General features: G+C 40.5%; 2 protein-coding genes across 8 annotated transcripts in view; one reads left to right on the plus strand and one right to left on the minus strand.

The window, feature by feature from the left end:
* relch (RAB11 binding and LisH domain, coiled-coil and HEAT repeat containing) overlaps positions 1-3,365 on the minus strand; it is a 47,290-nt gene extending 43,925 nt beyond the window's left edge. For 4 of the 6 annotated variants that reach the window (XM_015955380.3, XM_054751095.2, XM_015955378.3 and 1 more), the window contains exon 1: positions 2,818-3,364. In XM_015955380.3, the coding sequence (XP_015810866.3) occupies positions 2,818-3,268 (451 nt within the window). In that variant the 5' untranslated portion in view covers positions 3,269-3,364. Of the gene's footprint in view, positions 1-2,817 lie in introns of all 6 variants that reach the window. The other 2 variants (XM_054751094.2, XM_015955377.3) reach the window with 2 other exon arrangements.
* A 169-nt stretch (positions 3,366-3,534) lies between these two features.
* Positions 3,535-26,095, plus strand: pign (phosphatidylinositol glycan anchor biosynthesis, class N). 2 transcript variants are annotated; one of them, XM_015955382.3, is made up of 29 exons: positions 3,535-3,970; positions 4,319-4,564; positions 4,646-4,767; positions 4,870-4,968; positions 5,396-5,502; positions 5,589-5,713; positions 9,035-9,165; positions 9,246-9,368; positions 10,627-10,667; positions 10,767-10,826; positions 11,002-11,094; positions 11,198-11,253; positions 12,161-12,239; positions 13,700-13,882; positions 13,996-14,135; positions 14,209-14,308; positions 14,679-14,771; positions 15,798-15,889; positions 17,946-18,051; positions 18,139-18,247; positions 18,339-18,441; positions 18,553-18,655; positions 21,105-21,191; positions 21,706-21,761; positions 22,087-22,162; positions 24,161-24,234; positions 24,367-24,409; positions 25,517-25,569; positions 25,689-26,095. In XM_015955382.3, the coding sequence occupies exons 2-29, from the start codon at positions 4,338-4,340 to the stop codon at positions 25,810-25,812; spliced, it is 2,805 nt and encodes a 934-aa protein (XP_015810868.3). In that variant the 5' UTR covers positions 3,535-3,970; positions 4,319-4,337; the 3' UTR covers positions 25,813-26,095. The 2 variants fall into 2 exon arrangements, with proteins under 2 accessions (XP_015810868.3, XP_054607073.2); XM_054751098.2 differs by lacking the exon at positions 3,535-3,970 and having other exon boundaries at positions 4,319-4,434; positions 4,550-4,564.
* The last annotated feature ends 327 nt before the right edge of the window (positions 26,096-26,422 follow it).

The raw sequence follows: 26,422 nt of genomic DNA on the forward strand, positions 1-26,422 counted from the left end.
ATTTGTGCATTGTTGACTGTAAAGAACAATCGGAACTCCAAACATAACTGAACCATGTTCTAAAAGCACGCTTTGTAGTGTTCTATAGATTGTTAGCGTGGTTACGCACAGCAAAATCTCAAGAACAATGTTTCTCAAGATGTTTATCGTGTGGTGCCACATCAATAAGCATTTCAGTCAATTTAATCACCAGCAAATACAAATCTATTCAGCACCTTCTGAGGTCATAACCAGGGATGCAACAATACCACTTTTTTCCAAACCGATACGATACCGATACTTGGATCGGAGTACTCGCCGATACCGATTACCAATACCGATACTTTTACCACACAAAAAAATGCAATGATTTGGAAAACAGATTTTATTTTCTGCTCTGCTTTCTACAGGAAAAGACTGTGAGGTAGATCAAAAGTAAAATATATGAATGGAAATCATCACAAAACTAAAATATTATGTGAACAGAAATGACAAGTTACAGCGAAGCCATTTTCAAGCAACTGCATTGGTATCAGTTCCTGGTATCGGTTAACTTTTACCGATACCGATACTGGTATCGGTGTCAATACCGATACCAGTATAGTATCGGTGCATCCCTAGTCATAACCCAGTCTGACACTGAATTAGATTCAACTCAATAAGTAAACATAATATTGGTTGTATTTACAGCTGCCTTGACTTGAAATGTTGATTGATATTATTAAAAAAAACTGCAGGACTTTACCAATTAAAGAAAACTGCTGATTTTCATCAACTAACACTCCTCTCTAAGCTACTGGGTATATACTTCACACAAAATAAAGAATGTCCTTCACTTTCAGTGATCACAAGATCTTAGCTATCAGAACGATACGAAGAGGATTTTTTTATGTTTAATGTTGGATTTGACTTTCCTAATTCTCTAATAATTTACTATATTTATAAGCTCTGGCTTATCAACAGCTAATGAGGCAGCAATCCATGATCCTGTATGACACATCTGTCAGTTTAACACCAGGGGAGCAATGAGTTCCTGTCACTCTGTTCAAAAACAGATTGTATGGCTCCATGTTTAAATCTGTTGGGGATTGTAAGCAACAACTAAACTTTTGTGATTAAATTAGAAATGTACGGGCATCTCTAAGGGATACAAAGCCAGTATTCATGAGTATGTTGGGACTTCAGACTGACAAGCATATAATAAAATTATAAATCTACTCTATGCAATAATCTGAGACCCTCACAGATCGAGGCTATAGTTGATCATTTAAAAAAAAGAGAGTTTTTTTTAGTCTGTAAACATTTTAAATATTTGGGATGTGAATCTAAGAGCAACTCACAATTTGATTCGATTCCGATTCTTGGGGTGCCGATTCGATTCAGAATCGATTCTCGATTTAAATCGATTCACAATCAGTATTAACAAAGAGTGTCAGCTCCAGGATTAACTACTTTGTTGTGCAAGTTAGTTAAAGCTAAGTGACATTTTTATCTGACTTTAAACTGGTCATGCTCCAAAAATGCAAATTTACAATGTAAAATAAAGTGATTCTAAAACTGTAAACAGAAACAATCTTTTGACCAAAAGGCAACATTTATTTTTGCTTACCTTGTAAAATATAACAAATCTGTAGTTACCCAACAGTAGCTTTGAAAGTAATATGCTGAAATACTTTTCAAGTATGTGTAGAAACAAGTTACATGAGTAATCCTGAGTACTCATTTATCAACTTAGAAAATAAATATGAGAATATCTCAAATTTCATTCTGAGTATGGAAAAATGACATTCAAGTGCCCTCTTATCAGCAGATTCAAACATAAATCATCTCAGTTTATGGGAACACAAAAGTAAACGGAGTACTGACTCTCCTAACAAAGATCATAAACGTGCATCTCAAACCTGTAACATGCCAAATATTTGAGTTCTTGGAATCGATTCAGAATCTTTGTGAATCGATTCTGAATCTTTATAAATAAGAATCCCGATTCAGGCTTGAATTGATTTTTTTCAGCACCTCTACTTTTTCTTCTTCTATTCATTAATTTGGACACAAATGAAATTTATTAATGAGACATCGTCATCAATATCTATAGACTTGAGTCTTCCCATCAATTGTCCACATGCTCATTGACACATGATTTTAACTTTATATTAACAAAGCACCCAGTTAACTGGACCCATGACTCTGTGAGTTTCCCATTTGTGAAAAGACCCTCTTTAGTGTGGGGGTTAGCACTGATTATTTCGTTAGCTGGGGATGGTGCAGTCATACAACCATCAATAGAAAATCTAATTGTATTATGGTCTGGAACATCCAGGTCTTTGAAACACATCCGACACCCTGATACCTCAGGGATCCTTCCACATCTAAGTCAATATTTTGATCCTTGTTGACTTTAAAAGCTTCATATGACAAATATTGTTTCTTTTACGGCTCATCTGCAATTGAATACAAAGTTGAAAGGCAAGTAGTGCAACAATCCAGCTCATTTTCCTACCATCTTGTTGCTCCTGCTGACTTCTGACCTCCTGGCAGCCAGAGGAAAAGGATGCTTTCGCTCATGTTTTCTGTTTTAATAAGGTGATCATCACTACCTGTTTATATTAATATCGCGCATCTGCCCCTACGATCCATCAACTTCTAGCAGGCTGACAATATTTAATGTGAATCCCGATCTAGTTGAAAGACCCACAAAACCCGTCTGGTGACTGCGGCCCTTCAGGGTAAGCACGAGCAGCAGGAGATGATCTCCAAAACCAGCGTTTTAACCTGACACACAACGACAAATCAAGAGAAGTGCAGCGTGCGCCATCAGAAGCAGCTTAGGTTACTCACTAAGTGGTCCTCCAGGTCCGAGTACCTGGTCTTTGGCAGGTGGAGTACCGCTCTGACGCTCGAAGTTGCCAGGGTTGGAGAAATAATCCCTCAGTCTCGGAAGCTCCCTGCCTGCTTCCAGCAGTTCAGTGTGAAACTCCAAGGCCGTGAGAATATACTGGTCCTTTAATAACTGAGCAGCAATGCCATCCACAGAAATCCGAGTCTCTGCGGTGCCTGCCATAGCGGTGGGAGCCGAGGCCGACACGCAGATGCCCTCACCACTGGGGCTCGTACGGTTGCCGGACAGTGGAAGCGCTGGAGGCTCGGCGTCTGCAGGGGGAGAAAACGGATTGCCTGGTGGCCCTGGCGCTCCGTCACTCGGACTCCTTTCTGTGTCAGCTGTTTCATTAGGACCACGCTCAGCTTCTTCTTCCGAATCGCTGAGATTAAACGGGTTGACCGACGCCATTTTTCCCACTATAAAGATTTTTTTGCAACCTAACCAAGCTAAGCTAATCAGAAACGCCTCTTCCTGAACGGATAGAGATGGAGGTCGATTTTCATGAGGGACGAGAATGGGAAACTCTGATTGGCTACATTTAAGGTGCGTCACACTAAATTCCGCCTCTTTTGTGGGCTGCTACAAAATCATTGGATGATTTCCAGCTAAGTGGGCGGGGCAATTGTAGCTCATACATTGACAGCTCATACTAGCTAACGAACTGTCAAAAAAGACTGTCAAGCGACATACTTCAAAAATGTACATTTTTACAGATAAATACATGATGAAATAAAACATTAGTTCTTGATTAAAACGTTAACTGTAAAAACCCTGCTAGAACATAAAAAATGGCAAATTCCTACACTACCCACAATTCCGATGTAGGCACATGCGTAAAAAGTCTACGTCAGGTCACAACAAGGAAGTAGTGGAGCGCGCATTTCTTTTAATCTTATTAGACACAGGGGTGCTTAAAAGCATTCAGTTAAAGATTACGTTGATCTTGTTTTAAACAACAGCAGCAACCTGTTCGAGTCTCTGGATTTTATCTAGGAAGATAAAACCGAAGCTAACAAATCAGTTCTGAATGAATGAAAAGTTGAGCAGAAATTCGTTCTCTTTCTTCCCTTAAAGCATTCCATGTTAAAGAGTCGCTGACGCTGCAAACAGGTAAGATAACTTTTGTATGGCCTACGATCTGAGTGAATTTTAAAGAATTGGTCTCTTGTTAAACAACAGTGACAGCTGGGGAAAGCAAATACCAGAAATAAAAGGATGATTTGTGTTTTCGTCTTTGTTGGCATGTTTGTGATGGCACGTGGTTAAGGGATTTGTGCTGTCTTAATCTTTCCATGGTACAGCCAATCTGTTTGTCCCGTTAACTTGACCTTTATATGAAATAGTTTGGTAACACTTGACAGTAAGGGCCTCTTTATTATTGTTACTTAATGCATTATTAAGCATTAAAGGCGTGGTTTGAAATCCTCATTCTTTCATCTGCTGCCATCTTGGATCCAGTGCTACCTTGACAGTCAAGATGAGGATGATCACCTTTTTCCTGGTTGGACTGGCGGTCCACGTTGTCTTCTTCCTGTCCATCTTTGATATCTACTTCACATCTCCGCTGGTCCATGGTATGACACCCCAGACTACACCACTGGCACCCCCTTCCTCCAGACTGGTGTTATTTGTAGCTGATGGGCTCAGAGCTGACAGTCTCTTTACATTACTTCCTGATGGCTCATCAAGGACTCCATACTTGAGGTTAGGAAATTGATTTAAATATATTGTTTGGCAACCTCCTTCCTCATATTGAATCTGAACATCTCCGTGTTCTCATATCAGGAGTGTAATAGAGGAGACGGGTACCTGGGGTGTGTCTCACACACGAGTTCCTACTGAGTCTCGACCCGGTCACGTTGCTCTCATCGCAGGCTTCTATGAGGATGTTAGCGCAGTCGCTAAAGGTATAACTAAAACTAGTTGGGATATTTCACGTTCATCCAGTTCTGAATGAGTGATTTCGTCATTGCGTGTCTTTGTGGTGACCTGTTTGAGCTCATTTTCAGGCTGGAAGGAGAATCCAGTGGAGTTTGATTCAGTGTTTAATGAGAGCAGAAACACCTGGTGCTGGGGAAGTCCAGATATCCTGCCTATGTTTGCCAAAGGTAGACATGTTCAACCTGATAAAATCACACACAGAAACTTTAAGCTATTGTAATCATATCAAATGTGTCAAAATGACTAACAATATCATTATGTGGAAGTTTGATATCAATTCATTCAGTGGTCTCCAATCTTTTCAGCTTTAGACCCACAAAAGAGTCATTTTCCAGACATGCAATCCCCGGGTTGATTCAACAGAACATTAATAAATCGGGGCATGAAGAAAAAGTGCTTCTGCTCATTTTCACCATTTAGTTGAACATTATTATAGAAGTATAACTTCAGCAATTGTTTTTCCGTTTTACTTTGATTTCTGGAAATCATCCTTACCACGGACTTAATTAGTAGTTTTATTCCTACAATGTTTCTTAATTGCAATTCAAATAATGTTTATATTTCTGAGATAATCTTTTTTTGTGGTTCTTTCAGGTGCCAGTGGAAACCATGTTCATACTCACACATACCCGGCAGAGGAAGAAGACTTTGCTTCCACAGATGCCTCCAGGCTGGACACTTGGGTGTTCACTCAAGTCAAAGTAAGCGGATTGTACCAGAGTTCGCTTGTTAAGTTTGACCCTCTCACTTGTGTGATAACCCCAATAATGTTTATTCTTTTTAACAGTCCTTTTTCCAGTCATCAGAGTCCAACTCCACCCTGAAGGCCAGTCTGCTGGAGGATAAAAATATATTTTTTCTGCATCTTCTTGGCATTGACACCAACGGTCACGCTCACAGACCCATGTCAAAGTGGGTAGACTGTTTGAGATCAATTTATCTTGTTTTGCTTTTGAAGTGTTTATGGATTATTCTTTAAAGCAGAAATCTGTAGTTTTTTCCTCAAAGGGCACCATCTAGCGGCGGAACAATGTATTGCACCTTAAGCCCCTCGCCCTACTTCTTTGATTACAGCTGGAAGCGACGTCTCTTATTGGTGAATGACCACCTTTGGCCATCCAATAGAGCTCAAACACAGTTTAACAATTATTATACTTGTCCGTAAGAAATGTCCACAACTCTGCATCAGTCTAGGTACATCCACAAATGTGCTTCCTTGATGTGATTGCCATCTGTAAGTGGATGTCTAACACTACTGGCTAATCCAAACAGTCACTCCAAACAGTTTCAGTCTAGGTCACGCCCCCTGCATCTAATCAATACGATTCCCACACAATAGCGGCTATCGACTCATTGGGGGTAGGGGTATTCATAAGTAGTTTCTGCTTGTTAAGCAACAACAGACAGCTACAGTTTATAACCTTGACTCTCCATATTCCAGATTTCATCAGGTTCTACAGGGCAGGCTTAGCAAAAAAAATAAAAAATAAACAAATAAATAAAAATCACGGTTTAAAGGGACTATAAGGAAGTTTGACAGTCAAAACATGTATAGAAATGATACATTTCTTCTTCATACATTCTCCTGCAACAGTTCAAATCGAAACTGCGCCATATTGGCAGGCAGAAGCCGGCAGCTGGGCTATTTGTTATTGTCAGAAAACTCAATCAAACAGGAAATATGGTAGATTCCTGTTGTGCCCCAGGATGCAGAACAGACACGGGCGACATAAGGGATGAGCCATCTACAGGATTCCCCAAGATCCGGAACGCCACAAACATTGGATCATTGTAAGAAAACGCGCTAGTGACTGGGCTAAAATGAAACTGTGGGACCCCGAGAGTAAAGGTTTTCACTTATGCAGCGACCACTTCATACCAGGTACTTAAACCAACGTTTCCTCAACTGTGTGTGGTATTTATTTTAAATGCTTTTATTACGATTCTTAGTGGGCTTCCTAAACTTATTTTGGCGTGGCTTTTTCTGTCTTATTACTCACAGCAACAAGTAAACATCACGTAAAACGTTGCCTCGTGATTTCTGCGTGCTGCCGTTTGCGTGTTTTATGATCACAGCAATTAACCGGCTAAGCTGTATTTAATTTTTAAGCAATGGTTGATCAATTGTCAGATCACACATAAAAAGCACTTTAGATTGCTATTATCTGTCTCACCGAGACAGATCTCAGACAGATCCTGAGACGCTCCTGCCTGACATATTTATTTTATTCACGGACAAAAATCAGACTAGTGATTTCTCTTGGAGTTCAGTTTATACATTCAAACAGCACAGCACTCTATTTAAACTTCTTACATGTAAATCTATGTTATTTGTCCATCCATCCATTTTCATGCGCTTATCCAGAGTCAGGTCGCGGGGGCAGTAGCCTAAGTCGAGAGGCCCAGACTTCCCTCTCCCCAGTCACTTAGGCCAGCTTCTCCGGGGAAATCCCAAGGCGTTCCCTGGCCAGGTCCGGTAAGAGGTCCGCTCCGACAGCTTCTGGCGTTTTAAAAAGTATCCCAGGGGCATCGAAAGGGTCGGAGATGTTTAATCTATTTAATTACTGACTATATAAAACGATTTCTTCGGTTTTAAAGTGTGAAGTAAACTCAGACGGACTAAAATCCAAGCCGATCCCGTTCATTTTGTTTACCTTTGTTGTCTGCCAACATGGTGTCTACTCTCCGAGTCACGTGACGTCCGGAGCTCTATACCACATTACCTGGTCACTTTTACGCATTTCTAAATGATCACACATCAATCTAGCCTGGCAAGATAGCCTACATATACGAGTATGTAGTCTAGCCATGACCCACAGACAGAGCTCGGTCATGGGGCGGATTCTTCGGTTGTCTTGAAAACTTTCCCCACATGCTATTGGACAAAGAACAACGTGGCTTACTTACCGCTGCGGATAACAGTAAACGGGACAGTTTTCAACTGTCGAAGAAATATGTCCTTTTTCTAAATAAGGAATATTAGTACCTCTATTACGTCCCTGGCTCTCTAGGAGAGATGAGGATAGGGAAGTAATAAAATTGGTGTGCGGGTGAAATAATAACAATGTGCTGTGTCGCTAAAATAACAAAGGATTTTATTACAAAAGAGTATTTACAACATTAAAAGGAATATCTTTGTACAAAACAAAAGGAGCTATATACAAAAAAAAATGGGGGGAGAATGGAAAACGCCAACCCAGAAGGGGTAGGGGATTAACCAACCGAAAATATGAAGAGCTTTCCTGATAAGCAGGAAAACTCGGGAGATCCGAGGTCAATGTCAATAAACGTTCCGAAGTCGAGTTGCCAAAGGGTCTAATCCTAAATCCAAATCCAAATGAGTGTGTATACCGACGACGAACGAGAGCAATATGAGTTTTACCAGAAAAGCGCACGAGGAGAAGAGAATAGTATAAACTCAGACAAGTCTACACTACCCTGGACCTTCTCGCTGACTGGGAGGTGAGGCTAATGGAGGGAGCTGGTGATGACTAATAGAGAACAGCTACAAAAGAAACAGGATGAGAAGGGAGCTAAGGGGACCATCATCTAGTGGCAAGAGTACGTAACAACCTCTATCAGCTCTTGACAAAGAAAAGCCCAAGTCTAATGGGCCATTCCCATCTGTACCGGGTCGGCCCGGGCCGGGTAGCGTAGGTTGTTTACATATCTGGGTGGCCTGGTATTTTTCCGGGCCAACCAAGGCTCATTCTCAGCCCTCTTCTCGAGGGGGTCTGCTTCAGGCCGACCAGGGCCAACACACCCACTGCTGACAGCAAATTCACACCTTCCATTAGAGCAAGCCTCTGATTGGTGGGTAGAATCAGCCCACATGGGCTTAAGACAAGGATGTGTGGAATCAACCGGGCCAGGCTGGGGCCGACTGGGGCTACCCGGCCCGGGCCGACCCGGTACAGATGGGAATGGCCCATAAATAATCCAAAGTTGATGATAAAGCCGTTTCAAATGAGCCGCCACCATCTTAGTTGTTCAGCTCCGTTGCATCATCCCACTCGCCAAATCGATAGAGCGCTGTGATCGGCAAGGCGCAAGACTGGTCAGCCCTCCTGAGGCTCCAAGGGAGCCTGGTTAGATCCAAATCTAACCTTTTCTTTAGGCTACTGTCTGTACACTTCTAGGCTAACATAATTCCAGAGAGGAAGAAAACTCTGGATTTCTGCTTGAAGATTAAATTTTCCAAATTGGCACATCACTGATATGTCTTTGGTGCAGGGAATACCTGGACAATATTGTCCTAGTGGACAGAGGTGTAGCTGAACTCGTGGACGTGATAGAGGACTTCTTTGGTCGTGATGGCAGAACTACCTATGTGTTTACCTCTGATCATGGCATGACAAACTGGGGTAAGAGTTTTGTATTGGACGATTGTTCGTAACAAAGTGTCACTTAGAATTTTTCCACGTTTGTTTCTTTTTGTCTCCAGGCTCCCACGGCGCCGGCCATCCTTCTGAAACCCTCACACCGTTGGTGGTGTGGGGATCTGGGGTCAGTAAGGCCCAGAGAGTCACAGAGCCCCAGCTGTTTGAGGGTGATGATTTCCTGCAAGGTAATAAGCTCCGTGTTGTCCTCCAGTTTTTACACTTTTAAATAGGGATGCAACAGTACCACTTTTTTCCAAATCAATGCGATACCGATACTTGTATCTGGGTACTCGCCGATACCGATACTTCTACCTAGGGCTGCTCAATTAACCGAATTTTAATCACGATTACGATCTGAGTTTTGAACGATTATAAAAACAAAACAAGCCGATTATTTGCTCCTCCCACTTGCGCTGCCCCGAGTTGCAAATGAAGCGCTCTTCCCACAGTGTCGCCAGCTTGGCGACTTTGACGCTATTTCCAACAGCTTTTCAGACCCCCTTCTTGACTTTTTAACTTAAAAGTACCTAGCGAACACCTCAGAAACATCTCTGGTAACCCTTAGCTACTTTCTGTATAACTGTCGCCCACATTTCCTGCAGGTTAGCTAAACACTCCGCCTGCGCTCCGGACCGTTCTTCAGGACATTAGGAAAGGGAATGATGTAGTGATGTGTCTGTCGGTCGCTACAGAAACGGCTCTCGGAGCCGGCTTCTTGTTGGAGTAACCAGAGTGAGTGACACACACACCGCACCTGCGGACTCCTGAGCCACTAAAAACGGCTAAATGTGCGCGTGCGGCGTGCTAAACACACGTGCAGCTTGCCCCGATTGACCGGGTTGGGGGTGCAGCTGTGGTTGGGACAATTATTACATTAACTGATGGACTTGTAAATAAATAGTTTATGAATAAGGTAGAAATAAGTTCCTCACGCTGATAAATAACAACTAACCTCTCTGAGGACACGGTGCTAGTGCACTCTCCTACAGCACCTTGACACGACTCAATAAATGTTATGCAACATTTTATGAACATCAATTTATTTGTTATAAATGCCACAGTATAATTCTTGCTGTCAGTATTTGCAAGATATTGGTATTTGGGTCTGTACTGGTTAGACTTAAATGAGTTAAACCAAGGTCAATAGCCCTTGGGTCATAGACTATGAGCTATAAGTATATTGGTCTTTTTATACTGGGGATCAGGAGTTATTTTAGTGATCATCTTGTTTCTTATTTACTTTTGTCCTGATTGTGTCCTGAGCAATTTTATGACTGAATAAAAACAAATTAAATCAACATAAATTGAAAAATCGTCCTAAATAATCGAGATCTCAATTTCAGTCACCATAATCGTGATTATTATTTTTGCCATAATCGAGCAGCCCTACTTCTACCACACAACAAAATGCTATGAATTGGACATTTGTTTTACTGTTAACAGACTGGAAGTTGGAGCACATCCGTAGAGTCGACGTCAACCAGGTCAGTAGGATGAGCAGACTCTCACTTAGCTTTTTTGTGTCTCAAATAAAATGTTTGCTATCTATAAGGTGTTCATTTGTGTGTTTTTTTTTTCCTTAGGCAGATATTGCTCCACTCATGGCTTCTCTAGTCGGTTTGCCTATCCCCGTTAACTCTGTTGTAAGTCTTCATAAACTCAAGACATTTCAAGAAAGCTGTTTAAATCACTTTAGTTCTTGTAAGAATTCATCTGAATACATTTTTCATCCAATGTTTTTGTGCATCCATATTTAAGCGGTAGTCCACCGTTTGGTTTAGCGTCTGTGTGTGTGTGTCTGTGTGTGTGTGTGTTCAGGGTGTGTTACCGCTCCTCTACCTGAACAGCAGCGACAAGTTCAAGGCAGAAAGCATGTACACGAATGCTATCCAAGTTCTGGAGCAGTTTAAGGTACCACAGCGGACGTTTGTGCTGCCCAGCATGTGGATCAGCATCTACTTACACAAAATACCATTTTTTACAATAGTGACAGTTATCTGTGATCTGTTATTAGGTGAAAATGCGTCAGAAAGAAGAAACGACCTTGTCTTTTTTCTTCACACCGTACCAGTGAGTACATTCAGTAAAGTTCTTTGTTTTCATTTGCAGCAAAAATGCCAAGAAGATAAATTTCCCCTTCTCGTGTTACTCTGTCTTCACGTGTGGGAACAATGGAGTAAACGATGTCGAGGGCACAGTGTTGTCATATATTTTTTATAAAGATGAATATATCACATTGGGATATTTTTTTTAATCAAAATCGTGATTTTTATCATGATTGTTTGTCATTTGTGGCTCGGGCGTCTGGTCAGGACGCCTCCTGGTGAGGTTTTCCGGGCTTGTCAAACTGGGAGGAGACCCAAGGGAAGACCTAGGGCACGCCGGAGGGACTATGTCTCTCGGCTGGCCAGGGAACGCCTTGGGATTATCGGGGAAGAGCTGGCCCAAGTAGCTGAGGAGAGGGAAGTCTGGGCGTCTCGGCTTAGGCTGCTGCGCCCACGACCCGACTCCAGATAAGCGGCTGAAAATGGATGGGTGGATGTTTGTAAATTTTTAATTGTTGCTTTTTTTATATCCTCATTTCCAACAACACTCTTCCTCCGTTTTATCAATGCTGAAATTAAATTAATATATCTGCAATAATAATTAGCTGCTAAAACGTGTTAATAATGAAACTGTTTTGCTAACAGACTAAAGTCAAAAATCATTACAAGGTAAACACATCCCTAGCTTTACTCGCTTTCTTTTTATAAATCCACAAAAAAAGGGATCAGGATCAGAGTGTGTCGCATCTAAATGGGTCCGGGCGGAAACAGTTCTCTGTTCTAAATCTGACGGGTCTGCTTTTGCTCTGCTTTAGCCAGTCGTCAACACGTTCAATTCCTTCAGTTTTCTATCAGCTGCTGTGTCAACATCACACAAATGATGGAACTAACAGTTTACATCCTAATGTTTTGTTTCGTTGTGTTATTTTTAGACATCTGACTGAGTCAAAACAAGCCGATTTTACCCAGAAGGCTCGGATACTGATCCAGCTGGAAAAGTACAGCGAGGCTGTAAGTATCAGTGGAAATGAAAAATTATGAAAACGTAACAGTGATATACTAATACACAAAGGTTTGAACTTTTGACATTTAAGCCTAATCCCGACAAACTGTGGCAGCGGCAAAATATTTTGCTCTGCTGGTCGGTCGAGCGGAAGCAGCTTCTCTAAATCCAAGACCATCAGGGACGAGATCCTGCCCCAAGCGGAGGAGTTCAAGTATCCCAGGGTCTTGTTCACGAGAGAGGGAAAGATGGATCGGGTGTACCGGTCTGTCGTGGTGAAGACAGAGCTGAGCCAGAAGGCGACACTCTCGATTTACGTGTCGATCTACGTTCCTGCCCTCACCTATGAGCTTTGGGTAGCGACCGAAAGAACGAGACTGCAGATTTAAGGGGCCGAAATCAGTTTTCGCCGCAGGGTGGATTGCCTCTCCGTTAGAGATAGAGTGCGAAGCTTTGCCATCCGGGAGGGGCTCGGAGTAGACCCGCTGCTCCTAAACATGGGTGAACGTGCCTGCAAGTGTAGAAAAGAAAACAGCTCTGATAGCATTCATATTTCTGGATGGTTATAAAATAAAAACAGCACTGACACGTTATTACCGGTAATTTGCATGTTTAGAAGAAAAGAACAGCGCTGACACAGCATTAATAAGCCCTGGATGATTAGAAAATAAAAACTGCACATAAAACATGCCTGGTTAGTAAATAAAACACACTCGCCTACCAGAAGAAGTCATTTGCTCTCATCTTCCTCTTGCACACTAAAGCCATTAAAGTCCTCTTCTTCAGTGTCGGAGTTGAACAGCCTCAGAAGAGCTTCGTCACGTACCGTTTCTGTGGCGATGTCAGTGTCGCTGTCCGTGTCGCTGTCATCATCCCCGGGTGAAGCTCGCTTGAATGAGTTCTTCCCGCTGCCGTCTCCAGCGCCGAACCACGGATTCATTCATGCCAAGCTCACGTGTGGCAGCACTGTTTCCCTCCTTTACTGCCAGATCGATGGTCTTCAACTTAAATGCGGCGTCATATGAACTCGTACGTGTAGTCACCATGATGAGGGGGTGTGGATTTGAAAACAATTCTTCATCGTGCCGGCTGCTTGCATGTGCTAAATTAAAATGAGCACTTTCTTCGATTTCCACTTTTCACTTCCACCTGTTTCACTTTCTGCTAAAGCGCCCCCTGCAGGTGAAGGAAAATCTTTAGTAAAGCCGCACCTCATTATAAGCCGCACGGTTCAAAGCGTGGGGAAAAAAAGTAGCGGCTTATAGTCCGGAAAATACGGTAACCGTAGGCGACCAGAATGGACAGAGAAACAGGATACCAGTAACAATGATGGCAGCAACAAAAGCAGAATGAGATGAAGCTAAGCTAATCAGACGTAGATGGTTACTTTCTGAGTATTTCATGAAAACGCATCTAGTGAAAGATGAGATTATTGCTTGCTCTTTGATGTATCCTGTTCTTTTGTCAGATCTCGCTGTGCCAGACTCTGATATCGCTCTCCTTAGAAGGCCTGGTCTACTACCACACCTATGACCGGTTCTTTCTGGGCTGCAGTGTGGTGCTGGGATTTGTAGGCTGGACCTCTTATGTCATTTTAATCATACTGAGGACTCACGCCAGCCTTAATCGGCGTCCTAATCTCACCAAACAGGTCAGAACAATAGAGTGTAATTCATACAAATCAGGATATTTTCCCCTCAAACAGGTCGATGAGACGTGTGTGTCTTGTTCAGCCGGCGTCATTCTTTTGTTTTCCGTGCACAGATCTCCAGTCGTAATTTGATGAGGCTTTCTGTTTCCGTGGCAGCGGTGATCACAGTGTTCCTGCTCCTCCAGAGGAGTCCCATTACTTATTATATTTACTGCTTACTGCCAGTTCCTGTGTGGTACTCTGTCCTTAAAGAGTGAGTAACATTGTGTAATGTAAATGGCAAATCTTCCCCTTCCCACATAAAAAATGATGTTGTTCTGTTTCAGGTCTGGTGCTCTGACCGATCTGATACGATCAGCCCCGTCTCTGCCTCTGGGGAAATGCTTAAGCTCCTTCGTGTTGGTGGCGTTTGGGATCGAGCTGCTGGTAGAGTTCTCATAATCAGTAATTATTGCTCGTGCTTAGCAGTATCTGTTTGGGTAACACGTACATGCTACAGAGCTTATCACTGCATAGAGCAGGGGTGCCCAGTCCTGGTCCTCGAGGGTCCAGCACGTTTTAGTTTGAATTCTGCTTCAACACACCTGATTTCGATCAGCAGGTGATTAACAGGCTTCTGCAGAGCCTGATGAGATGCTGCACAGGCGATTCAACCAGTGAATCAGGTGTGTTGGAGCAGAGAAACCACAAACCTGCTGAATACCAGCCGTCCAGGACCAGGATTGGGCACCCCTGGCAAAGAGCATTCGGTTAAAACCGGATCACCATTATGTTTGTGGGCCTTTGCTGCCCCCAGGTGGTGAGTTTCTTCCATCGCGCCATGCTGACTGTGGGCTTGGCTGTTCTCTCGCTTTGGCCCCTCCTCACCGGACTTTTTTCCAAGGCGAAGGTGACTGTTCTGGTTCTTGCATCACACCAGGAAAATACATGCTAGTAATTTTTTTTTAGGTCTGTTTTTTTTTACATTTTTAATTTTGGTTATGGAAAAATTCTCTGTCCAGGATTTTTCTTACTTGAAAATAAAGATGAAAGGACCTTCTTTGATTGGGTTAGGGTTATTATGTTGAATATGTCTATTTTTATTAAAGTTATAATTCCATCATAATTTTCATATTTATTTAAAAAAACTGTTGTGTTTTCTCTTCTACAACGTTTTAATAACCAAAAGATCAGATAAAAATAATTAGTCGTATTCCCTAGAACTCCCTAGTAGGAGTTCTAGGGAATTTCTGGGAGGAATTTCGTAATGACAAGAAGACATCGTTTTGTTTTGTTTTTTGTTTGTTTTTTTATGGCCCTCTGTAAGAGATCCGAAACGATGGCATTGTAGGGGGAATTCTGCCGCTTTTTCGGTATTAGGAGTTTAGAAACGGTGATTTTAATGCAACAACGCTGCTCTTCTAATTTTACAAACGCCGATAGTTTTGGCGAGGTCTGTCGATGTCATTTCCTACCGAGTTAGAACCAATCAGTATAAATTAACCAACCAATCCTGCCCAGCAACTAGCTTTCCGAGTACCAGTGGATGACTGAGGTCATCCATTGATTTCTGAAATGGCCCAGAAAATGGTCCTTTCTCGCCAGCCCCCTGAAACGGAGACGCTCATACTGCGAAGGTCTGCTGTTGGAGCTGGACACCATAATACCCCTGTTACTGTTTTGACACCTAATACTACAAACCAACTACCGTCTCCTTTTTAGACGTTTAATTTTCAAAACTTTGGTGAAAAAAGTGTATGTGCATCAACTTTTAATCTCATGGAAACATGACGTTGAAAAGATGTCAAAACTAATCCAAATGTTGTAAAGCTATCAGTTAGCCCCCTTATTGCAGTTTACTTTTCCAGTGTGCCTGTTTTTAATCAGTGTTGTGTTTTGTTTGCTTACAGCTGCTCTTGTCTTACTCTCTGTGCAGTTCCGTTCCCTGAGCTGGTTTGTGGCCTGTCTCTGTTTGGCTTTTTTCCCCCTGATGCCGGTTGTGGGCAGAGAGGCTAACTTACATCTGGTGTGAGTCTTTCCTTCATTTGTTAACGTTTATCAGAAACTCTACCAGAGCATCCAAGCACAGCACTCAAAAGTACTCAATAAACCACAGTCAGTGTGGCTATATTTAGACCCTGACAGAGAACATTAATGTTGAGCTTCTAATTTTTAGATGAAGGGGGGGATAAAGAATAGAATAGAAAATAAAGCACAATTTTGGTCTAATGAGCTTTGAAAGAAAAGCGTCTGGACTTCTTTGAGTTGCTTGAAGACGTTTAACCACTCCTCCGAGAGGCTTCTTCAGTTCTAAGGTCAAATGGTGGAGACCTTAGAACTGAAGAAGCCTCTCGGATGAGAGGTGAAACGTCTTCAAGCAACTCAAAGAAGTCCAGACGCTTTTCTTTCAAAGCTCATTAGACTACAATGACCTGGATGACTGAGAACCTTCACAGACATAAAGCACAATTTTGTTGCCAAGATACAAGTTATCAGACAAAAAACCTGTAGATTAGTTTATTTCTCCTTTATGATCATTTGAAAGGTGTTGTGTAACTTTTGTTATACATTTGTTATCGGCTGCTAAACAAAAACAAAGTGAAATAATTTATACGTCCTTTTTCCAAGTATAGTAAACACAGCATAAACCTTTCCCCTGTCAATCCTACGGAAACTGAGGTGGCACAGGAGTTAAGTGCTCGCCCCGTAATCGGAAGGTTGCAGGTTCGAGCCCCGCTCAGTCTGTCGCTGTCGTTGTGTCCTTGGGCAAGACACTTAACCCACGTTGCCTGCTGGTGGTGGTCGGAGGGACCGGTGGCGCCAGTGCTCGGCAGCCTCGCCTCTGTCAGTGTACCCCAGGGCAGCTGTGGCTACATCGTAGCTCATCCCCACCAGTGTGTGAATGTGTGTGTGAATGGGTGAATGACTGATTGTGTTGTAAAGTGCCTTGGGGGGTTCCAGGACTCTAGAAGGCGCTATATCAAATACAGGCCATTTACCATTTACCATTTTAAAAGGCCAAAGCTACCATGCATGTTTCTGTTTTTTCTATTTTACTCCTTTTAAATAAATACAATAACTATAAAACGTATTAATACTTTATTCTAATTTATATCATTTAAATTGTTTCATTATCTTGTAAAATGTCCTCAGGTTTGATAGAATAAAGAGCAGTTTAGCAGCATTCTTTATAGTTGATGATCTCATCTGAAACACACACCTTTATCAAACATTAACACCGAGTGAGGGAAGTCGGATCCTAACTAACAGATTTTTCTGGTTAGATATTAAAAAGTAAATGTCTTTTTAAATATTATAAATAATTATTACCTTTGTTGCCTGGTTTAATAAAAGTCATATACACTTACCAGACCTATTGGAACAGCCTCACTTAGGAGAAATGGCTTTTACCTCTGAATGGGCTAATGAATGCAGCCACATACTAAGTTCATACGCTATTATTTTATAACTTTTTAATGCAACAGTCGTATTCTTGTTACACAACTATTTTGGTTTAATTATTAAAGGTGTGGAACACTGAAACTCCATTTTTAATGACTCTTTCTGATTATAATTGGTTTTTCATGCAGGCTGAAGATGAAAATAGTCTCCTACACCTATCTCCTGCATTAGCTTCTGATAGAAAAGAGGCGGTGAAACTCCAGGAGTTAAAAACCCTGAAAGATCTATGACTCACCCATGGTGACTTGTGACGAAGAAGGCTGTTGTTGGTTTAGTGTCCAGGAAACAGCAGAGAACGGTAGATAGTAGATGCTAACCGTTAGCATTAGCAGCTTCACAACACAGCACAACTCCTTTAGGCTTGTGTTGTTTGTGGAGATGAAGCATCCACCGTGCAAGTCAGTGGTGGATTTGTGTTGCTGTTCTGCAATCCGAGGCGAGATGTCCAAATATCAGGAAATAAGACTCCAAAACTTGCCGTCTGAAGCTGCTTTCTCCTCCAGCTGACTGAAACAAAGAGAGTAAAACTAGTCTTTGCTGTAAAAGTTTGAGATGGAGTCCAAAGCTTCTATGACATGGATTTGTGTGAAATCTAATTAAAACTGATGTTGCGTTTGCTCAGCACCTGTGCAGGTCTGCTCACCCTCGTCACTTCAGCCTGTTTTCTCTGGTCGTCATGGCGGAGGTCGCCGCTGCACGCTAGTGACAGATGGCAGTTTTTTATTCAGGTTACTAAAGTTCACTCTCAAAGTCTGTGTGTGATATTTTATCTTGAGTTTTGTTAGAAACAACTTCCAACTTGTCTGCCCCAACAGATGCTCCTTGTGGCTGTGTGCTCGTTCGTGCCGTTGCTCACACACTCCAGCCTGCTGCAGAAACGAGGCCTGCCGCTTCTTAACCAGATCATCAGTTGGAGCACATTAGGTAGTTTAAATGAACTGAACATTGAAATGTCACAGCCAGTGTTTATCGTCTCCCTCCCTGCCTTTAACGCCCTTCACTTCTGCTTTCTCAGCATCTTCTATATTAGTTCCTTTGCTGAGCTCGACGCGCATCTTCTATCGCCTCTTCAGCATATTCCTGTCTCTCACATCCACGTACCTGCTGCTCAGCACGGGGTAGGGCCAAACAATCCACACACATCTACACTTCAAACTAGAGAGTTTCACTGCCACAGCAAATTTTGAAGATGCGTCTTTTTTTTTTTTGTTTTGTTTTTGCCAACTTAGGTCAGAGGCATTGTTTCCTCCTGTGTTATCCTGGTTAATGTTTGCATGGATCAACATAGAACAGGAAGCTTTACTCACTCAAGGTGTCCCTGGCAGGCAAGAGGTGGAGTCTGTTACATCAAATATGTGTATAAGTTACTTTTTCTTATTTGAAAACAAAAAACAAACTCTATACAGGCAAGTTTGAGTAATTTTTTCCTGGTTATGTATATACATTTATATGTGTGTGTATGTATATATATATATATTTGTATATGTATATATATATATATATATAGATAGATATGTATATATGTATATATACGTATATGTATATATGTATATATATACACGTATATGTATATATGTATATATATACACGTATATGTATATATATACACGTATACAGGTGCTGGCCAGTAAATTAGAATATCATCAAAAGGTTGAAAATATTTCAGTAATTCCATTCAAAACGTGAAACTTGTACATTATATTCATGCAATGCACACAGACCAATGTATTTCCAATGTTTATTACGTTTAATTTTGATATTTATAGGTGACAACCAATGAAAACATCAAATCTGGTATCTCAGAAAATTAGAATATTCTAAAGGCCAATGAAAAAATGTTTGTTTCTCTAATGTTGGCCAACTGAAAAGAATGAACATGAAAAGAATGTGCATGTATAGCACTCAATACTTAGTCGGGGCTCCTTTTGCCTCAATAACTGCAGTAATGCGGCGTGGCATGGACTCGATCAGTCTGTGGCACTGCTCAGGTGTTATGAGAGCCCAGGTTGCTCTGATAGTCGTCTTCAGCTCCTCTGCATTGTTGGGTCTAGCGTATTGCATCCTCCGCTTCACAATACCCCATAGATTTTCTATGGGGTTAAGGTCAGGCGAGTTTGCTGGCCAATCAAGGACAGGGATACCATGGTCCTTGAACCAGGTGCTGGTGGTTTTGGCACTGTGTGCAGGTGCCAAGTCCTGTTGAAAGGTGAAGTCTGCATCCCCATAAAGTTGGTCAGCAGCAGGAAGCATGAAGTGCTCTAAAACTTCCTGGTAGACGGCTGCATTGACCCTGGACCTCAGGAAACAGAGTGGGCCAACACCGGCAGATGACATGGCACCCCACACCATCACTGACGGTGGAAACTTTACACTGGACCTCATGCAACGTGGATTCTGTGCTTCTCCGCTCTTCCTCCAGACTCTGGGTCCTTGATTTCCAAAGGAAATGCAGAACTTGCTTTCATCAGAAAACATAACTTTGGACCACTCAGCATCAGTCCAGTCCTTTTTGTCCTTGGCCCAGGCGAGACGCTTCTTGCGCTGTTTCATGTTCAAGAGTGGCTTGACACACGGAATGCGACACCTGAATCCCATGTCTTTCATGAGTCTCCTCGTGGTGGTTCTTGAAGCGCTGACTCCAGCTGCAGTCCACTCTTTGTGGATCTCCCCCACATTTTTGAATGGGTTTGTCGTCACAATTCTCTGCAGGGTGCGGTTATCCCTAGAGCTTGTACACTTTTTTCTACCACATTTTTTCCGTCCCTTCGCCTGTCTGTTAATGTGCTTGGACACAGAGCTCTGCGAACAGCCAGCTTCTTTAGCAATCACCTTTTGTGTCTTGCCCTCCTTGTGCAAGGTGTCATTGATTGTCTTTTGGACAGCTGTTAAGTCAGAAGTCTTCCCCATGATTGTGGTGCCTTCAAAACAAGACTGAGGGACCTTTTAAAGGCCTTTGCAGGTGTTTTGAGTAAATCAGCTGATTAGAGTGGCAGCAGGTGTCTTCTATATTCAGCCTTTTCAGAATATTCTAATTTTTTGAGATACCAAATTTGGAGTTTTCATTAGTTGTCACTTATGAATATCAAATTTAAATGTAATGAACATTGGAAATACATTGGTCTGTGTGCATTGCATGAATATAATGTACAAGTTTCACGTTTTGAATGGAATTACTGAAATATTTTCAACCTTTTGATGATATTCTAATTTACTGGCCAGCACCTGTATGTATATATATATATATATATATATATATATATGTATATATATATATATACATATATATATACATATATATATACGTATATGTATATATATATATACACGTATATGTATATATATATATATATATATATATATATGTATATATGTATATGTATATATATATATATACATATATATATATATATATACACGTATATATACACATGTATATATATATATATATATATATATATATATATATACACGTATATATACACATGTAAATATATATATATATATATATATATATATATATATATATATACACGTATATATACACATATGAATATATATATGTGTATATATATATGTGTATATATATATGTATATATATGTATATATATATATATATATATATATATATATATATAAAATGTTAGTTTAGGTGGTCCCTATTGTTCAAACACGCTCACAGCTGCACAAGATAAACTCAAATTTATGATGAAATAGTTGTAAACAACTCTACGTGGGTACATCTTGTAGTTTTTTTAATTGCTTCTGTGTTTTCTTTTTCCAGTTGTCCACTATTGATTTCTCAGCAAACATTGACATCACTAAAATCCGTCAGTTGAAGCTGGATGACATCAGAAGATCCTATTTTTTTGTATCCTTCATTTGATTTTGAGGAGTATTAAAAGTCAGTACCCCACTCAGCTGCTGGTGACTATTTGGAAACAAGACATTGTGAGCAAAAAGGCTCATTTTCAGTCTGAACTACACTGAATTGGTGACTTGCAACACATGTGCATGTGAAAAATACCAAAAATGTGTCATTTGTTGCACCAGTGAGCACGCTATGCTTGTGGTTTTGTCCATGTCTATTTCATCATCCTCCATCAATCAATCAATATTCATAGAGCACCAAAATCGCCCAAAGGCGACCAAAGTATTTACCAAAATAACAAAATGTAAATAAAAACAAATAAAAACTTGTGATGTACCACAAGGTTTTGTTTTGGACCCCTTGCCATTTCTGTTTTTTTTTTTAACAATTCTGTCACCAACAGTCTGCCCAGCGGGATAATGTCCTAAACACAAAAGAGAAAATTCATAAAGGTTTAAAATGACTAATTGTTTAACTTTGTTTCTGGTTTTGCCTTAACTGCCCATTTCTTCAGGTATTTTTCATAATAACAGCTTTCTTTGGCACAGGAAACATAGCCTCCATTAACAGGCAAGAACCTTTGCTTGTCCTTTCCTGTGCTGCAGTAGCACAATGTTGGGTTTTGTTTTGGGAAGTTGCAGTGATTTTAGTTAGAATCAGTGGCACTTCACTGAGAGTGCATTACTTATTCTATTTTTTTAAATAATCAATACTTATTGGAGTCTTTATTCGACTACAGGAGCTAACCATTGCACTGCTTAATCAACTCATTTCTGGTGTCTTGTTTGGTTAAAACTGTTTTCAGAGCCTCAATAGATGATGATCACTTTGCACCAGAGCACAAAACTTTTAATTACTTTTTGGGAACTAATTGGTGATTTCTGTTCTTGTCCAGCTTTGACCCAGCCTCTGTTTATTGTTTTCTTACTGTTTTCAACCCATTCATCATGGGAGGACTCATGATGTGGAAGGTACTGTCCTTTTTAATTAAATGTATCTCAGCAGAACAGGGTTTGGAAACCCTTCCCCGAGGGCTGGTCTTCAGCACGCTTTCCCTCCTTCAGCACATCTGATTATAGTCAGCAGGTGATTAATTGGCTTCTGCAGAGCTTGATGAGCTGCTGAACAGGTGATTCAAGCAAAACATGCTGGATACCAGCCCTTGGGAAGGGAGTTCCCAACACCTGCAATAAAAGAATTATTTGTAGAACATTTTACATGCAAAACATGTTTCTGTTCAATATTTTTACATGCCACCAATTGGCAAACAAAAAGTGCTACAGTTCAGTCAGTTTTACAGTTATTGAGCTAAAATCCAGGGTCATGCTAGTCAAGAGTCATCCCCATCATACTCTTGCTGAAAATCATCTATTTGTTTGCAAAATGTATGGGCAGATAAAAAAAAAATCTCTTGGAAACCATTTACTGGATGTGCTTAAACAACTGATCAGCCATTTCTCAGTACCCAATTAGTCTTGCCTACTTGACAAGTACATTCTTAGCAAGTACAGCAGACAGTCCTTTCTACCAAGTATGAGTACAAGGTCGTCATTTGTAACAGAAAGTTACATCATGTCAACAAGCGCTACTTTATGCTACGGTTCAAAGAAATCACCTGAAGTAAAATAATAGTCTAGTTTGTCCATTAAATAACAATGAATTCATTGTATTTGTATAGTAATTGGTCAATTTTTATTGTTAGTGCTTATTTTATCAACATTTCTATGCAATTGATGAAATACCATCATTGCCCGCTTTAATGAAGAAAAAAATGTTTCTTTATAATCAAAACATAACAGAATATTTAAGGCAATGCTAGTTTTATTTTAAAAGTGGGTAAGCTAATTAGCATTTTGTGATATCAACACACACACACACACACACACACACACACACACACACACCATATATACCAAGTAGTGTTTCTATGGTTACTTTGTGATTTCTTAGTAAATATTCTATTTGGTGAGAGATAAACTTTATTGTATTTATCCTAGTGAATCTATAATTAAATGGGTAAACTAGTAGTAGCGCATTCAATGTCAAAGAAAGTAAAAAGTTATCATCAGGAGAGGGAGAATGTTTAAGTGGTTAGCAACAGTGTGCTAGATGATGGCCCCCTCCATGAGGCCACCACAGCTCAGCAGAACATCATTGTAGCTTCTTCTGGGGAGAAAAACACTTAGAGAAAAAATAAAGTTAACAGCTCAAATTGCAGGAAATAATACAGTTAAAGAGCAGATTGTAGAAGAAAGTAGTTGAGTGTGGAAAGTGGTCAGTGTATCCTCCAGCAGTCTAAGCCTATAGCAGCATAACTACAGAGATAACTCTTGATAACCTAGCCTGTTAGATGGAGGCATGTTGGAGGCAGGGCAAGGGAGAGCCGTCTTTACCATCTGTACACTCCACCTCCCTCTTCTCCCCCATCTTTACAGGTTAGACACAATTATCTACAATGACTTTATATTTATTTAGACTTAATTTGTATTTTTGACATACGGACATTTTCATTTATGAGCTTTCTCCTCTGCCTTTTTTGTTTGGGGTATAACAGTTTGTGACGCAACGCATAAGGGGATACCTTGCCGGGCCAAGTCTGAAGAAAGATGCATTCTTGATAAAATTGGCAGAACAAGAACTCATCCAGGAACTTTGAACATACTTGTCATGATACGTGCTTGAAATTGGAACAGTACTTGGGCCATCATTGATGACATTTCACATGTACTTGAGTACACAAGTTCAGACATGTTGAGAAATGGCCATTCATTTTTGGGGTTTAAAATGGCTCCCAAAGGCAGTTCCCCCGTCAGCACCAAATTGGTTCCAAGTCAACTAAATGTGTTCATCATAGTAGCTGAGCTGATGCAATCTTGCATCATTGCATGGTATTGCAGAATTGCAAGTGATATTTTTTATTTAGTGAATTCATTTGATGAAACTTGTGAAATCGTCTGCTTTTCTTCTAGGTTCTTATTCCATTCATCATAGTGATGTGCACATTTGAAAGCATCCAAGTCTCAACACAGCTCTCATCTAGAAGGTGATCTACTGATGACTTTAAGAAAACACTTTTTAATATAACTGAGCTAGCACCTTCTCTTTTGGGTTTATGCCCAAAAGAGCATTACATCATGATTGTAATGTTTTATTATGTATGTTCTCTGTTTTCTAGTCTGTTCCTCGTTGTGCTGGTCATTTCTGATGCGATGGCTCTGGTAAGACACTTTTTATCAGGTCCCATACACACATAGCCAGGCATGCCACAAAATAAAGATCATTTTCTATGATCTAGCCAGTCATCCACGCGAAAGTGAGGATAGATGCCATCAAATACGACTCTCACAAACTGACCAAAGTTGTCACTATTTGACTTTGAATGTAAAGAACTGGGGTTTTATGTCTCCCTACGTCACTGCTCGTGTAAACGTGCCCTGACATCACATGTGCGACCTGTGTTTACTTTTTCTTGCTTGTTTAATAATCATTTAATGCTCTGTGAAGAAGATCACTAGCGAAGGACGACGTTAAGGATGGTTAATGTCTGCCATCTTGTCATTCTACGTCTATGGAATGTAAAAAAAAAAAGTAAAACTGTTTTACAATTCAATAAATTATATAGAAGAAAACTTTTGGAAAATTACTCATTTGCTAATGAATTATGATAGACATCAAGGACTTGGTAAAGCAATTAAAGTCAATAAGATCTCATTTTGATTTAGATTTTGGATTTTATTTAAGATGTAAAAGTATAAGTGTTTATATGATTTCTTGCTAATGTGAAAAATCCTATTTTGCTTATTGATTTTGTTTATGATGTATGTGTAGAGATGTTTATTTGGATTTTGGAAATGGAAAGATGTTGAGGGATAGGGCAATGAAAAGCCTTGAGCTTCTCCCTATTCCCCTTTAAGGACCAAAGAGGAATCTCTAAATCCTCTAGATAAGAAATTTTTATTTTGTATTTGAATTTAATTTGTTTGAATGGTCTGAAGTGATTAAATAAATAAATAAATAAAGGAATGGTTTTTTGGCCAAGACGATGATGATTTAGGGAACTACTGCCCCCTACAGGCTTGCCTATGAACGTGCTTCACAGTGCTCTTGTTTTGTTTTTTTTTTGCTGAAAACAATGTGGCGCGTACTTTTTTTGGGTTTCTACTAAAACCCAGCTACATGCGTGCAAGGCCTCAGGTTCAAGGGCTTTACCACTAAAGGTGCATCACTTTGATCTCTGCTGAATAAAAGTTCCACCAGTATTATTTTGTTTTGTTTAAACAGAATCCTTGTGAGCCTGCCATAATAAATGTTTAACCTCTCTGCAGCATTTCTTCTTCATGGTGCAGGATTATGGAAGCTGGTTGGACATCGGCACAAGGTAAATGAGTTACTAATTAAATAAGCACACACACTGCTCCTCCATTTCTTTGTTTGGCCCTTTTTTTGGGTAGCACACACACACATTAATGTGTTTTTGATTGTTTTCATCCGTTGCAGCATCAGCCACTATGTGATAGTGATGTCCATGACCATCTTCCTGATGCTGCTCAGTGTGGTCACACACCTTCTAACCTCCAAGCGACTCATCCTGTGGAACAGGCACAAGATGCACTTCCCTTAGCTTCTAAGGTTGGACAAAACCAGGAAGCTACTCATAACATATTTTGTATTTTGTATGTGCTCAGTGCTGTTTTACAGCAGCTATTTGTAGAACTCAGGCATGAGGGATGTTGTATACTAATGTTTTTGCATATTGCTGTTTGCACATGCCACTTTCACTGCAACACTGTTTCTATTTCAGGTGCAGTTTTTTTTAAGGAAATAATTAATTCATTTGAGTAAATTTACTTGAATATTTAGACTAAACATTTGTCAAAAATAAAATTTAGGAATAAAATTGAAAATGTGTGTTGACTTTCTGTTAGAACTATTGCTAGTAGATGTTATCAGTAGAGGTGGGGGTTTCATTTAGAAATTAGATTTTGATTATAATTAGGGATGCACCGATGGATCGGCATTTGATCGTAATCGGCCGATAGCGCCCCTATCGGTTTTGATCGGAATTTTCAAAATAGATCAAAGCAAACCGATCAGGTAGGGTTGTCACGGTAACCAGTGTAGCGCTAAACCCCGGTAAAAAAAAAAAAAAGTTGACAATAATAACCGTCTTGTTTTTAAAAAAACTATATTATCTTGGTGGGTTTACCGTGGCTGCGGTGTAGGCGCGGTGA

Source organism: Nothobranchius furzeri, chromosome 7 (genome assembly GCF_043380555.1).
Source record: "Nothobranchius furzeri strain GRZ-AD chromosome 7, NfurGRZ-RIMD1, whole genome shotgun sequence".
Lineage (NCBI taxonomy): Eukaryota > Metazoa > Chordata > Actinopteri > Cyprinodontiformes > Nothobranchiidae > Nothobranchius > Nothobranchius furzeri.